The 15,649-nt window shown below is 36.7% G+C and overlaps 1 protein-coding gene across 2 annotated transcripts in view; it reads left to right on the forward strand.

The window, feature by feature from the left end:
* The window catches only part of LOC112636099 (histamine N-methyltransferase), a 376,002-nt gene extending 367,229 nt beyond the window's left edge, over positions 1-8,773 (forward strand). Inside the window, exon 7 of one of the 2 annotated variants that reach the window (XM_025404547.1) lies at positions 7,891-8,767. In XM_025404547.1, the coding sequence (XP_025260332.1) occupies positions 7,891-8,246 (356 nt within the window). In that variant the 3' untranslated portion in view covers positions 8,247-8,767. Of the gene's footprint in view, positions 1-7,890 lie in introns of both variants that reach the window. The other variant, XM_025404548.1, reaches the window with a different exon arrangement.
* The last annotated feature ends 6,876 nt before the right edge of the window (positions 8,774-15,649 follow it).

A 15,649-nucleotide genomic window follows, 5' to 3' on the forward strand; every position in this document is an offset into this window, starting at 1 on the left:
TTTCTAGCGAGGCATGTGAGCATGACCAGTTGCTGGCAGGGATCTAGTATCACACAGAGAACACAAGTAAACATTTTTAGATAATGAAACATTGACATTGTTGAGGACAGTATTTATTACTTCTTTCATTCAGCAATCTTTATCGATTGTCCACCAGTACTTATGGGTTGATTTTAGATACACAACAGACTCTGTCTCCCTAAAGTTATACCAGACCCCATACTTGGGCACTGTATGTCAAAAAATTGATTTGTTCTTAAACATGAAGAATTGCTTTAAAGATGGCAAACATGGTTATAGCTTGTAATCCTGGGTTTGACCTTATGTGAAAGTTTGGCAATAGAGAGCTCCTATACACAACCTCTCCGCCAAGGGAACATTTAGATACACTATTTTTATCTCTAATTCATTAAAAATACTCATTCATGTGGGAGAGGTCTCACTTCCCATTTAGAAGGGCTTATGGAAACTGGATTCATCTTACTAACCTCTCTCTGAACTAATAAAGTGCTATGAACTGCATTTAGAATTGCAAAGTAAACTTAGTTATCAACATTGTAGGCAGCCTATTCTTGATGATATTCATCAATCATACAGAAAAAGTATTGTAGACAGAAATAACAATTCATTGAGAAGTCATATATTTTTTATCTTAGAATATGTTTCATTTCAATGGTAGATCTAATCTTTTATTTATATTTGGTTTATTCCAACATATTTTCAGAAGTTAAGTATCTGAGCACCCAAAAGTTAGCTATCTATGAGTGTATATTACCAATAAGACAAAGCCAGCCTGAAGTTTAGAAGGGAGCATGAATAGTCCACATGTAACTGAGAAGTGACTAAGTGCCCTTATGGCTACAGTATTCTGCTGGCTGTATCATGAATGAATTAATTGATGATTATTGGCATCAAGAAGCTTGAAGACCAAAATGAACTCAATGAAATGTGTTGTATGTTAATACATGGAGCAAGAATACTGAGGCACTTCTAGCTATGTGAATTTGGTCTCTGCATCTCAGTTTATTCAAGGGCTATTTCTGGATAACCATATCTGCATTATGTTACATCTTTTCATATATGTGGTTCATGAGTACCATCTGTAAATAAACATTCATAATTTAAAAAATCAAAAGAAAGGGAGTAAAGACTCAAACATCAGTTAGCTTTTTTTGAAAAGTATTTTGAGTCAAAAATTATTTAATCAATGTATTTGATGATGGAAATGTTTTATTCACTTTCTCAATATGCAGTTAACAATTCTTCATTACTGCTTATAGCACAGGAGACAGCTATTCCAAAGAGGAAAACATTGTTAATAGACATAAGAATGCAATGAATAACATTTGACAGATTATTAAAGAGATTTTGATGATCTCCTTCCTTTACCATATGCACTTCTTAGAAGAGATTTACACAGCTATAGCCATCCATTTTTTCCTAAAAGAAAAACCACTTAGCAAAAGTAGAAGAAAGATTTAGATATTTTATTTGGGGTTTTCTGCTTCTCTTTCTCCTAAAGCTAAGAATGTCTTGGCTTTTTTTGCCTCTATTTGTCAGAATGCTAAGTAAATAAATTAATTAAATATAAGTTAATTTTTTAAAAAACCCGCTTTTCACATTAATGATTACTTTGCAGTGAAAAATAATTCTACCTGAAAAGAGAAATAGAATTGTGAACTATGTTGATCATTGTCATCAATTTAGTATAACTGGAATGCCCCCAGATTCTCCAGTCCTATGGGCATGTCATACTTAACTCTTAAACATCCAGAGTAAATGACGGAGCTCTCATTTCCAGTAACTTGGGTAATCCATTCCCTCATCACCATTCCTTTACTCCTGAGGATTCCTGAGGTCAGACTTAATTGCTCCTGATGATTGCCATCCACTGCCTGCTCCAAGTTCAACTTTTGATTTCTTCTCTCTAAATCTTTCATGTACTGCAACTGCCCTTTCTCATCTTATTTCACATTGCCCTAAACATGGACATAGTCCTACCTCCTTCCTTCTCCAAAACACCGTTCTTGCTTTTGACAGATGTTGAGACCTGTGGGGGAGAAAGAGGAACAAAGAACAGAATTCAGCATTAAGGTCCCACTGTGACTCTTTCTCACCTTTCTCTTGCTCAGTCTGGACTCCCTTCCATTGAACCTGCTCTCATAACTTCTCTCAGCCTTCCCTCATATCCTCTTAGTTCAGTGCTGAGATGCCACCTCCTCACTTTCTGTTGCAACCCTCTTTTTTAAGTTTTATTTTAAGTTCGGGGGTACATTTGAAGGTTTGTCACATAGGTAAACGTGTCCGGTGGCAGGGGGGTTGTTAAACAGATTATTTCATCACCCAGGTATTAATCCCACTACCCAATCATAATCTTTTCTGCTCCTCTTCCTCCTCCCACCCTCCTTCCTCAAGTAGACCTCAATGTCTGTTGTTTCCTTCTTTGTGTTCATCAGTTCTCATCATTAAGCTCCCACTTATAATTGAGAACACGCAGTATTTGGTTTTCTGTTTCTGCGTTAGTTTTCTAAGGCCAATAGTTTCTGGCTCCATCCATGTCCCCAGAAAAGATATGATCTCATTTTATTTTTTTATGACTGCATAGTGTTCCATAGTGTATATGTATCACATTTTCTTTAACCAGTCTGTCACTGATGGGTATTTAGGTTGATTCCATGTCTTTGCTATTGTGAATAATCTTGCAATGAACATTTATGTGCATGTTTCTTTATGATAGAATGATTAATATTCCTCTGGGTATATACCCAGTAATGGGATTCCAAACTATACTATAGGGGGGTACAGTAACCAAACAGCATGGTACTGGTACAAAAACAGGCACATAGACCAATGGAACAGAATAGAGAAACCAGAAATAAGGCCACACACCTACAACCATCTGATCTTTGACAAAGCTGACAAAAACAAGCAATGGGGAAAAGACTTCTTATTCAATAAATCGGGCTGGGATAACTGGCTAGCCATATGCAGAAGATTGAGGCTGGACTCCTTCCTTATACTCTATATAAAAATCAACTCGCTATGGCTTAAAGACTACCCAAAACTATAAAAACCCAGAAGACAACCTAGGCAATACCATCCTGCACATAGGAACAGGCAAAGATTCCATGACAAAGACACCAAAAGCAATAAAAACATTAGCAAATGGCATCTAATTAAACTTAAGAGCTTCTGTACAGCAAAAGAAACTATCAACAGAATAAACAGACAACCTACAGAAAGGGAGAAAATATTTGCAAACTATGAATTTGACAAAGGTCTAATATCCATCATCTATAATGAACTTAAATTTACAAGAGAAAAACAACCCCATTAAAACGTGGGCAAAGGACGTGAATAAACACTTCTCAAAAGAAGACAGAGATGTGGCCAACAAACATTTGAAAAAAAGCTCAACATCACTGATCATTAGCAAAATGAAAATCAAAACCACAATGAGATACCATCTCATACCAGTCAGAATGACTGTGTATTAAAAAGACAAAAAATAACAGATGCTGATGAGGTTGTGGAGTAAAAGGAACACTTATACATTGTTGGTGAGAGTGTAAAATGGTTCAACCACTGTGGAAAGCAGTATGGCAATTTCTCAGAGAGTTAAAAGAAGAACTACCAGTTGACCCAGCAACCCTCTTATAGAGTAGTTTAATTCCCTTTTATTCTATTTCTGTCACCTAGATAAACCTGTGCATACATGAACTTGGCTTAACAACAATACATTTCCCTGAGATAAATTATTTTGCTCCCCTCCCTGAGATGAGCCTCATCTCATTCATAAAGCATCAGAAGAAGAGTTCAGTTCATGTCTGTCTCCCTCAGATAAGGTATATGATGAAGGTGACTGTAGTTTCCTATTTTTAAAAAATAGCAATAGTTGCTTTGTTATATTAACATACCCAATACAAATATATTGGTTAGCTTTTGGAAAAATAGATAAAATCTAGTTTCCAACATTGGGAACAAATTTGATCCCAAGAAATTTCCAATCAGACATTTTCATATTGATGTCAGTGAACAAAATAATTCTTTAAACCCCATTTTTCATTTACTTAACAGATTGAAACATTTCCTAAAGTTGAATATTGACCTAGAACTTGGAATATCTATACCACATTGGTTTGCACTAGGCTCTGTTTTTATCAAGATTCTTTGGGTCACTTTCTCAATGGAATTTGCCTCATAATTACCTAAAAGGGAAGATGCTTCTGTGTATGTTCATTTGTTGCAGGGTAATATTGTCATCTGTAGCTGCTCTGCAATGCACAAAACTGAGTACTCATGGTATATAGGGAGGCATATAGGGAGATTCATCTCTGTTCCTAGATCTTTGTAAAAACTTTGGCATAGAGACAATACTCAGTAAACATGTTTTAATTGAACTGACTAATTGTTTATTATTTCTGCCCCATGATATCAGAACTACAATAAGCTCTGAACATACATCCAAGGAAAAAGAGTATATTTCAGCTAAAACTGACTTGATGAAATCAGAGAACACAGGAATTTCTGGATATTTGCAGATGGAGTTTAATAAATAGGAATCAAAGACTCAATAAAAAAGACACACACACACACACACACACACACACACACACACACAGAGCAAATGGAAGCAGCCAGCCAAAGCAATGAAGAACAACTAAAACTAATTAGGGAAAGAAAAATAAATTGAAATCAGAATTAAATGACAACATTTACTGGTCAACTTATTGACATTTATGTTGCTTGATGGAAATCAACCTTTCCTCTGTGTTTGTAAATATCTATTACAGAATTACCCCAACTCAAGAGATAATCATTTAGTGATAACTAGTAGAAGTTCCTGATAATGGAGATGAAAGAAATTTGATCTGGGGATAAAAAAGAAGAGACATAAGAACAAGAGAGTTGGATTTCTTAAAAAAAATGTGGAGTATCCCCCACTAAAATTGTATCAAAGAAATGTTTTTTCTGCAAATGTTATAGCCAAACATCAATTGGGAGGGTTGCTATTTAAAAGGCAGCCTGTCTGGTTAAGGGAGATGAGCCAGAAGGAGATCACTGAAGCTTTCTGTGTGTCCTCTCCTTACCTGAGTAAGGAAGGAGGCAAATCATTGTGTGTTATTTTTAATGCAGTGAAAAAAAAATCTGGTTTATATCATGTTGAAAACAAAAGTAACACCATATGTTGTGCCCACCGAGAGCCATTATAATGCATCAATCTGGAAGTGCATAATTGCTCAGCTCAGAAATGGCACTAAGTCACATCACTGACACCAGCACATTTTCTGCAGTTAGTGTTTGGTTCTTTTTTCTCTGCCAGGTTAAAAATATAATAATGATGTTAACAGAGCCTCTCTTCAGCCACTGAAATGCTGATTTTCTTGTAATATCTTGTTTGCCGGCAAACTCTTATTTAGGAAGACAATTCACTGTCTTTGGAATAAAATATTTTTTAATAAATACTCACAACCCTCATTTATTTTCATTGAATGGAAGTTTTATTTTTTCTACTTCATTCCAATTCCACCTTCTCCTAGAGCATATCCTACAGTTACCTCCCCCTCTTCTGAAATATAAGTAGAACATCAATTATCCTAGGCTATTTATTATTTAGCCTATTCTTTGTCTTGGTTCATCTCTTGGGTTGAATTAAATCTGGGAACTTTAGCTTAATCCATGCATGAGAGTCAAGGGTCTTTGAGCATTCTATAACCATATGCAGAACTGTGTGGGTATGTATTGTTTGTGTATTTTTCTGGAGAGTCAGTTACTCTCACTAAATCATAAAGGGGACTTGGGAACCAAAAGTAGCTCAAGACATTTAATCCTAGAAGCACAAAGAAAGTATAAGTTGTCTCTTATACTGCTTTTGCCAAATCCAGTTTAACACTTCAGTAATGTTAACTAATGTGTCATGGTTCTAAGGGCCTTTACTTTATTAGCTCAGTGAATCCTTGTAGCAGTCTATGAATGGATTATATTATCACCCCTGTTTTACAGATGATAAAACTGAGACACAGGTTCATAAAGTTGGTAAGAGGGAAAGCCAGGCTTCATACTCAGGCAATTGGGTTTTAGAGACCATGCTCTTTATTACTGCCTGTACTGACTGTGTATGTAATATGCATGTATTAGAAGGTCCATAAATAGAAATTCATTATTATTGTAGATTTCTGAATAGCAGGTTTGCTTTTTTAGTCTCAAGATTACGATCAGTGGAAATACACTAGCAGACTAATTCATGTATTTTATAAGCACTTATTACACATCTTTCATCTGCTTACCATTGTGCAGTAATTCACTTAAATTATCTCATGTAATGCTTGTAGTTGCATTCAAGGTAAGTAAGATAATCCGCATTTTACAGATGAGGAAATTTAAGTTCTGAGAGGCTCATCTCACAAGCCTCATCTCGTTCATAAAGCATCAGAAGAAGAGTTCAGTTCATGTCTGTCTCCCTCAGATAAGGTATTCCGTAGCTTCTCTGCAGGATTCGAATTTCAATTAAATACTACAAACATTGCTAAAGGGTATTCTGAACTTGGGGACAATATTTATAGAAATCCACCTAGTTATTGTCAGTCCAAGGCAGCATCATTTTTTATATAGGGAAGAGAGTAAAAAATCATTTATTTGAGTAAATCATCATTACTGTGCTCTTTTTTTCCATTTTAATTTTTACTATTAAAGACTCTTGTCTGAATTCCAGACTAACAACTACCTTTCTCATGTCACCACCTGAATGTCCACTAGGTATCTCAAATCTATATTCCTGAAACCAGAGGCCTGATGATACAAAATTGCTCATCTCTCATTCTTCTCCTCTGCAATAATGGCAATTCTATCTTCTCAGGCCCCCACGCAGAAATCACTGGGGTCATCACTGATTCTTCCCATTTACCCATATCCTACATCCAAACTGTTGGCAAGCCTTGTTGGATCTAGGAGTATAATACATAAAAACTCCCACCACTTCTCTTCACCTCCCAGCTCGCTGGTCTATGGGACCTGCTGCCACCTATCCCCAGGTGATTATAGTAGCCTTCTCACTGTTCTCCCCACCTCTGCCCTTATGCTCCAGTACTCTCTTCTCATCTGTGTGGCCAGAGTGACCTTATTAAAAGCATATTGAGTCATCCTAATGTGCTGTTCCATACAGAAACCATGTTTTGGTAGTGAAGTTGAAACTGAAATTAATTTAAATGAATGCAACTTAAAATTCAGATCTTCAGTCACACTTGAAACTCAAGTCCTAAGCCACCTTTCAAGTGCTCCACAGCAACAAGTGGTGAGTGACAATCCTGCTGGACAATGCAGATATAGAACGTGTCCATTGGTTCAGAAAGTTCTATCAGACAGCATTATGGTGGTTTCCCATTGGGACCCAAGTGATCTGGTGCCTTCATCCACTCCCCACCCCTAATCCCTCCAACCTCATCTCTTTCTCCTCTGCCCTCACTCATTCAGCTCCAATTTCACTGGCTTCCCGGCTAGTTCTTTAATGGGCCAAGTATCATCCTGCTTCAGGTCCTTCGCAGCTGCTCATCTGTCTCCTGGAGTCATCTTCCCCCTGATCTCTTCATGGCTTGCTGTCAGGTCTCTGCTCAAATGTCAGGTTATTAGAGAGATTCTGTGACCACCCTAGTTAAAACAGCAACCCATCAAAGTCTTTAACTCTCTTAGCACTTACTCAGATTACTTTTTCATTTAGCATTTATCACCATATATTTACTTATTTTTCTCTCTCCTCCCGTACTCCTTGAAATATAAACTGCACAAAGGACAAGATTATTATTTTGTTCTCTTCTAAGCATCTAGTGTACTTTCTGGCAGACTGCAAATGAAAGAAAGAATAAATGAAAGCATGAATTGTGTTTTATTGCACAGGAAGCAGTGGCTGGGACAAGCTGTGGAGAAAGTACGGATCACGCTTACCCCAGGATGACCTCTGCCTATATGTCACATCAGATGACCTCACTCAGATGCTGGACAACCTAGGGCTTAAGTATGAGTGCTATGACTTTTTGTCCACCTTGGACATATCTGATTGCTTTACTGATGGTAATGAAACTGCAGACCTGCTTTGGGATTTTTTGACTGAAACCTGCAACTTTAATGCCACAGCACCACCTGATCTCAAAGCAGAGCTTGTGAAAGATCTACAAGAGCCTGAATTTAGTACTAAGAAAGAGGGGAAGGTTCTTTTTAATAATAGTCTGAGTTTCATAGTGATTGGGGCATAACTATCAATCACAAAAGTATATTCAAAAATTATATTTTGAACAACTCTGATTGCTCATTGATATCCATATTAAAATTACAAACACCTACATTAATGTAGATAAAGCACTGTTTGGATATGAGAAGTAGTGAATTCCAAGACATTATTGGACTTCCATTTGGAATCATATGGGACACTGCTGGTCTTATCCTGTCCCTCCTCCAGGAAGAGAGACCACATGCAGGCTCAACATAACATAACCTAGAAAAATTAGATGACTGAATTTCTATGGCATATTGATAATAAAATTCATTCCATTTGTGGATTGTCTGAAATTTTTCTAGAATAATAATAAAATATATACTATAGATTCTTTATTAGTGAAGTATGCACTTATCAACACTTTGAACACAAAGCCTGTGTTACTGATTTGGCCATTTTATGAAGAAATATTTCTCTTTGTACATTCTTCTATTGTACTTTTTATCTCATTTTTATTAATTTTTAAGAGTAAGCACCTTTAGAATATTAAAAATTAATTCTTTATCATGTGTTGTCATTTCTTCCCATTATGTTTCTCTTGTAATTTTGTCTGTGAATTAATAGCTTTTTGTTTATATTTTTGATATACTGAAGTTTTCTATTATATTCAGCCAAATTTTTTAAAGTCTGGGCTTTGACACATTTTAAAAGACCTTCTAAAACCAAGGTTTTAAAATACTAGCATTTTATCAAAATAATATTATAGTTTTGCTTTTTTAAAAAAATGTAATCTTTAATATGTTTGAAATTTAGGTAAGTATAACAGTGAGAACAAACTGTTTCCCCTCAAAATAATAGCCAGATATATAAACAAAATTTATTGAAGAACAAAAAAACACAAAACTAAAACCTGTTCTAGCTTAAAATGCACCTTTTACCAGATTTCTAGGAATTGCGTAAATGCAAGGTTCTAGCAAACCTTCAATGCATTTTGATACCTTATAGTTTCTTATGTCACTCTTAAGACCTCCTGTGAGACCAAGAGTCATTTGGACTGTAGGATTTCAGGGGGGTTTTGAAAACATATTTGATGTTTCTTATTTTTAATAATAACCCTCTATCATTTTTTACATAAATAGTACATATCTTTAGATAAGTAAATAGCTAATTTAATAATTAATAAATAAATATTTTAAGTATGTAAATAATTAGTACTCCCTGTCAGAAACAAAACAAAAGTAAGGTTTTACTAAACAGCTCATGAGCCCTCATTCTGCCAATGAGGAAGCCTTCAACCTGGTGTGATACTCACTCTTTCATGTAATAGGGCTTCCATGTAATGCTGATGTATAATCACTCTAAAAACTTAAACGACCCCTCTCAATCACCTAGTTTATCCCCAGGGAATATACTGGCATAGAGAGCCTATTTACACTAATAAGCTACCAAGCTTTGTTGTTCATAATAAGTAAGACAGACTTGCATTGTTCTCTCTTTTTTTTTGGACAACTTCATCAATGCTTTTTGAATTATACGTTCCAACAAATGAAACGACAGTTCTCCAATCAGATTCCTGAGTATGAACACTGAATCATTAATCATACTGATATGTGCTACTGACAAAGGAAATCTGTGAGGCACATATGATTGATGGGTATTGGTCCATGAAGACCTGGAAGAGCTTCACCAGAAATATGGAAATCAAGACTTTACAGAGTCTTTTGTATAAAGCACACGTGCAAAAACAAACAAAAATAGAACTAACAATCCTATTGAAAGATGCAAAACAATTACAGTCCATAGATTGGTGTTTGTAAATATGGCCTTTTTCTCGTCCTTGTTAAACCTTTAGTATACAAGGATAAATAAATTCTCACCTGCTTAATTTTAATGCAATTGAAACACACAGCCGTTTTAAAGAGAGAAATTCCATGAAAACCTACTAGTTAGCAATGGGAAGCTAGATAAGTTCAAGGGATAAACCTATCCCTGATTTCTTCTTGCACTGTATGATATTACCAAAATTTGGGGCAGTCACACGCTGGCTTTTCAGGTTTGTTCTCGTGTTTCAGAAAAAAGTGCTCAGGGTGAATTTGGAATGTTGTTTTATGTATCATGGATCTCTCAGTGTTTAACGTGGTGCCTTGCATATGGTAAATGCTAAGTAAAGGGGCATCAATGAATTCTTTCCTTCTCAAACATTTATTTTGTACCTTGTGTGTTCATATTATTATTACAAACAGAGCTCAAGAAAGCCAACAAAGTTATGTGTTGCCATTAGTATGAGTGTAAACCTTAACTTATTTAGGACTCTTTCAGACACTTTTTTTGCACGTATTGTTAGGGCATATTGCCAAAACCCAAAGTGAAAGCATGATATGGAGCGCAGCATTTTAGGGTTTGATATTTGCTTATTATAAAAATTGGTGACTTTCTTAATTAAAAACCCTGCCATTCTGGGCCATAAAAATTAAGTAATTTCTAATGCACATCCATAAAAAGAGATGCAAAAGCCATAGAGAATACTAGATCTTAAGTCTGTGGAACTGCACAGACCCAAATGTATATTTAATGTATTTTAAATGTTTGTTTAATGGGAATAGCTTGCACATAATACTTTATTATTGAAATCATATTTGTATGTGTCACCTCATCAGAATGTTACTTCTAAGAAAATGTGAACTTCTTGGGAAGTCCCACAGTGGAGTGAGTGGATTAAAATAACCTTGTTAAATAAGGCTGAAAAGTCGGACTTAACTGGGTACAAATTCTGTTTGTATTAATTACTCACCAAGTGACATTAGGCACTTTATTTTCTCTCTATTCTCATATTTCTTCATCTGCAAAATGAAGTGAATCATAGTATCTACCTCAGAAGATGGTTATGAGAAACCCAGGAGTTAAGCTTCATAAATCTGCACATAAAGGGTTAGACTCATCAGGAATACTCAAAAATATTAGCCACTGCTGTTATTAGTTACTCATGGACACTCAATACAAAATGCAGAGTAAATAAAAAGTTTAAGGACAATTACAACTAAGGCCAGAGAGCTAGTACTTGTAGGATCTGGCCTAGTTTCTGACCTTGAGATTCTTAGCTACAGGAAGATGGCCTCTGTGTCTTTCAGAGCTAAGCTGGTCATCCAAGAGACCCAAGGTGCCTTCAGGATTGCACCATCCAAGCCCCAACTTAAGGGATCTGCCTCCCTTAGCTATCCATGCTCTAAGTGCCTGTGCTCAGTACCATGTGAAATGGCCCCATCTCAACCCTGCCTGATGAGACTATCCAGCTGGCACATGGATAGAAATCTATAAGCAGAAATTGATGAAATGGTCTTTCTGAAAATTATGAAATGCATCCATTAAAAATTCTCTTAAAAATTTGAAACTACAAATCTGGGGCAATGAGACATTCATTCACTTATTCGTGATATATACAGTTAATCAGTATCTATTGAGTTCCTCTTAGGTGTGAGGGACTTTTCGAAGCAAAGGACATATCACAGCAAAACAACAACAACAACAACGAAGTTCCAGACTTCATTGACCTGATTTCTAGTGGTTGAAATAGACAAAAAATAAATATATGCCAGATAATGATAGGTGATATTAAGAAAATAAAAGTAAATAAGGGGGAAAGAGTACCAGATGGTGTAATACTAAGTGGAGTGATCAGGGAAGCTATCTTTAAAAGAATGAGATTTGAACAGAGATTGAAATGCAGTGAAGGAGCAAACCATGCATAGAGTTGGGAGAAGAGCATTTGAAGAAGTGCGAATACAAAGGCCCTGATGTGGAAATGAGCTTGACATATCTAAAGGACAATAAGGAGGCGAGTTGGCTTTCTATAGTAGCTGAGCTGAAGGGTTCTAAGATAGATTCAAGTCTAGAGTCGCCACTGTGGGCCACATGTGGGAGGACCTCACTGGGTTGCCATGGTTTGAAGGTGAGGCATGGAACCAACTTGCAGATAGAATGAGAGATGCCAGGAGTGTAAGACCACATGGGCTTGGAATGGGAGATGAGCTTTGGCTGTCTCAAGGAAGGGTCCTTGCAATTTCTATTCCCATCTGTGTCTGACCTGAAAACAAATAACATTTTACTCCAGGTGTTAAATGTTATTTAACATCTTGTGGGTGTCTGCTTCTTGCCTCCCAAATGTCTTAGGTAGAGCAAAATAGAAGATCTTATTTGGTTCTCACCTCATGAATTAGAAAGATTATTTATTATTATCCTATTTCATAGGTGAGAAAACTGAGATACTAATACATTGAACAATTTAATCCAGCTCCCAAAGCAAGTTGATAACAGGAAATTAGTTAAACCCTATATCTACCGACTCACACTGTATGTCTACATATTGGACAAGTTAAATATGTGATCTTCATTCATCTTAGATGCAGAGTATGACTTCATAGAACTAAATCACCATTTCCCCCAAATATCCACTTGCACATTGAAGGGGATCTGATCATAAAAGGGAAGAAGAAGCAATCAGAGGATCAGAGTACTATGAAAAAAAATCACCTCCTTGAATAACGAGATAGGACTCTTTCTAAATACTACAATTCACTAACAAGTTCATTTTAAGCTTGTCATAAATATCTGATTTTTCCATCCCATTGCCTTGACTTTTGCCTGTATTTCGCTGCCTCACCTCCTACCAGGTCCCAGACATCACCAATTTCATGTTTAAATTATCATCCATACCCTAGCTCCCCTATGATTCCTAAACTGTGCAATACACATCCATAATACTCAATCAACTAATGCAGGATAGTTAAAGCTAAGGATCCTGTAATCCATTTCTCAATGTGATATACACCATAAAAAGGCAACTGCAGTAAAAGGGGGGTTGATTTAAGAGGCTCCCTGGGTAACGACAGTCACAATTTCTAAATGTGCCAAAAATTAATTAGGACTCTGAGTCAGATTGTAGTAATCTCTGTGGCAATGGATTAATAAATACAAGACACTGTTCTGGAGGCTACACTGACACACAGGGATACTCTGTATAAGCAGTGTCTTTCCATGATCATATTCTTCTCTTGAAGAATTATCTGTGTTTCCCGATTTGTCTTAATGATACTTGAAGGACTTTGCAAACAACCTGCTTAGGATAGAAAATGTTGAAATAAATCACAGGAGCCATCAGGTATAGTCCAAGTTTGGTGAGTTCTCCAAAGACATTTGCTATAGAAGATGCAGAAAAGTGTCAGTACCTTTATTTATGTTCTACAGCTAACTAATTTCATGCTAATTTCATTTCTGTACTGTGATTCCTTTTTCTGCATGTGTTGATATATGAGTTTCATGAGTTAATTCTCTGGTTTTCAATGCAGGCAGACTGGACATAAATCCCAGGGTTTTGTAGAAGAGGCAGTTGTTCCATGTTGCTTGTTATCAGCATGAGCACACTGCAGCCTTAGCTTATTTATCAAGATATTGCTGCCATGCTGCACATTTCCCAACAGACTTCATCTACCCCACAACAGCCTTTAATGGAAGGTGCATTACCCTCCTTGTGGTTTGTTTATAATTATTTTTATTAGGGTTTTTATTTCTCCAGGACTGACTGGGAGAAGAGTTTGGACTTATTCCTCATTGTATAAGTTACCCAGGCAAGGAAATTAGCCAGGGCTTACTAATCCAGGAGAAGCCTCATGGCATGAATTTGTTTGGGCAAGGTTGGCAACTTTTGAGTTTCCCATCTGTGTGTCCTAGGAATGGTGGAGCAAAAACTGGCTCTTCAGATTGGCTGCTTCCCTCTCTTTTCTTTGGCCAATCTAATTCATAGTTTCCAGCTTGAAAAGGAGTTAATCATGGAGGGAGATTATTTGCTAAATAAAACAGACCATAGGGGATTTAAAAGACCCCATTTTAATAATAGTTAACATTTATTGAGGGCTTATGATGTGTTGTACTAATGTTAAGTGTTTATAGGCATTATACAATCTAATCCTCAAAACAAGCTTATGAGTGAGTTAGTTACAATTTCTATTCCAGTTTCACAAAGAAGGAAACTGAGGTTTAAATTATATATTAAATTATATAATGTGTGCCACATTCTCACATCTGGAGGAGCCAGAATTCTGATACACACGAATTAACCCCAGGGCCATGTTCATAACCACTACATCTTGCTGCCTTTAATGTTGACCTTCATTGACTCTCTGTCCCTTTTCCTCCTCTTTAAGTTTCATATAGGAATTATCTCCTAGCTTCTTAATTTGTATTCTGTTTCCCAGGATGGATCTCACCTGGTGACTCTAGTATAAAAATAGCACCTGTTTGACTTGATCTACTTTGTCCCAAAATATATTATCTTCAAGAGACAAAATACATTATCTTCAAGAGGCAACTCCTGTATGGCTGTGGCTTGGTCTCTTGGGCAAGAGAGAACAATCCCAGCAAACTGATCCATTATTTTGAGCTTGTATAAACGTATCCTCAGTTACTGAGTATCTGATAACAAGAGCCTATTTTATTTTATTTTTATTTTTATTTATTTTTTATTTTTTGAGACGGAGTCTTTCTCTGTTGGCCAGGCTGGAGTGCAGTGGTGCAATCTCGGTTCACTGCAAGCTCCACCTCCCAGGTTCACGTCATTCTCCTGCCTCAGTCTCCCAAGTAGCTGGGACTACAGGCACCCGCCACCATGCCCAGCTAATTTTTTTTTGTATTTTTAGTAGAGACAGAGTTTCACCTTGTTAGCCAGGATGGTCTCAATCATCTCCTGACCTTGTGATCCACCCGCCTCAGCCTCCCAAAGTGCCACGCCCGACTGCAAGAGGCTTTTTAACAGCAAATATTGAGCCCAGTGTAGCTCCAGCTGGACAGAGTCGTGAGGTGAGGTGGCAGAGACTAGCCCCCTCTCCCTTCCTTCTATGGTAGTAGAATGTCTAATTTTTAACTAGCTACAAGCCTACCCAGATAAGACTACATTTCTTATACACCCTTGGAGTTTGATATAGCCATATGACTAAGTTCTAGACAATAGAATGTGAGAAGAAATAACACAATTTGTGGATCATGATGACAAAGGAAGAGATATCTTCTTCTCTTCTACTTTCTTTCCTTCTGGATGGCTGAAATGTTACTGTCGTAGTCAGCTATGTCAGATCATGCAGACAAAAACAGCAACACCCTTGGAAATGTGGAGGAACAAGGTACAAGGAGCCGCATCCCTGGACCTGACGGAGCAGAGTTGCCATTTTGGGGTGGACTACCTGCCCTCTGAGTGTTACTTGAGAGAGAAAGGGCATTCTACCTTGTACATACGATGTTAACTTTCTTAGAGTAACAGCAGCTGAAACCATGCCCAAACTACCATAGGTAGCTTAATCTGACCCACGTATTTCCCATCTGTTTCAGAATCTTTTTTTTTAATCTGCAAAGGAAGCCAAAAGAAATATTATGAAAATGGTAAAAAAAAAAAAAAAA

Source organism: Theropithecus gelada, chromosome 12 (genome assembly GCF_003255815.1).
Source record: "Theropithecus gelada isolate Dixy chromosome 12, Tgel_1.0, whole genome shotgun sequence".
NCBI lineage: Eukaryota > Metazoa > Chordata > Mammalia > Primates > Cercopithecidae > Theropithecus > Theropithecus gelada.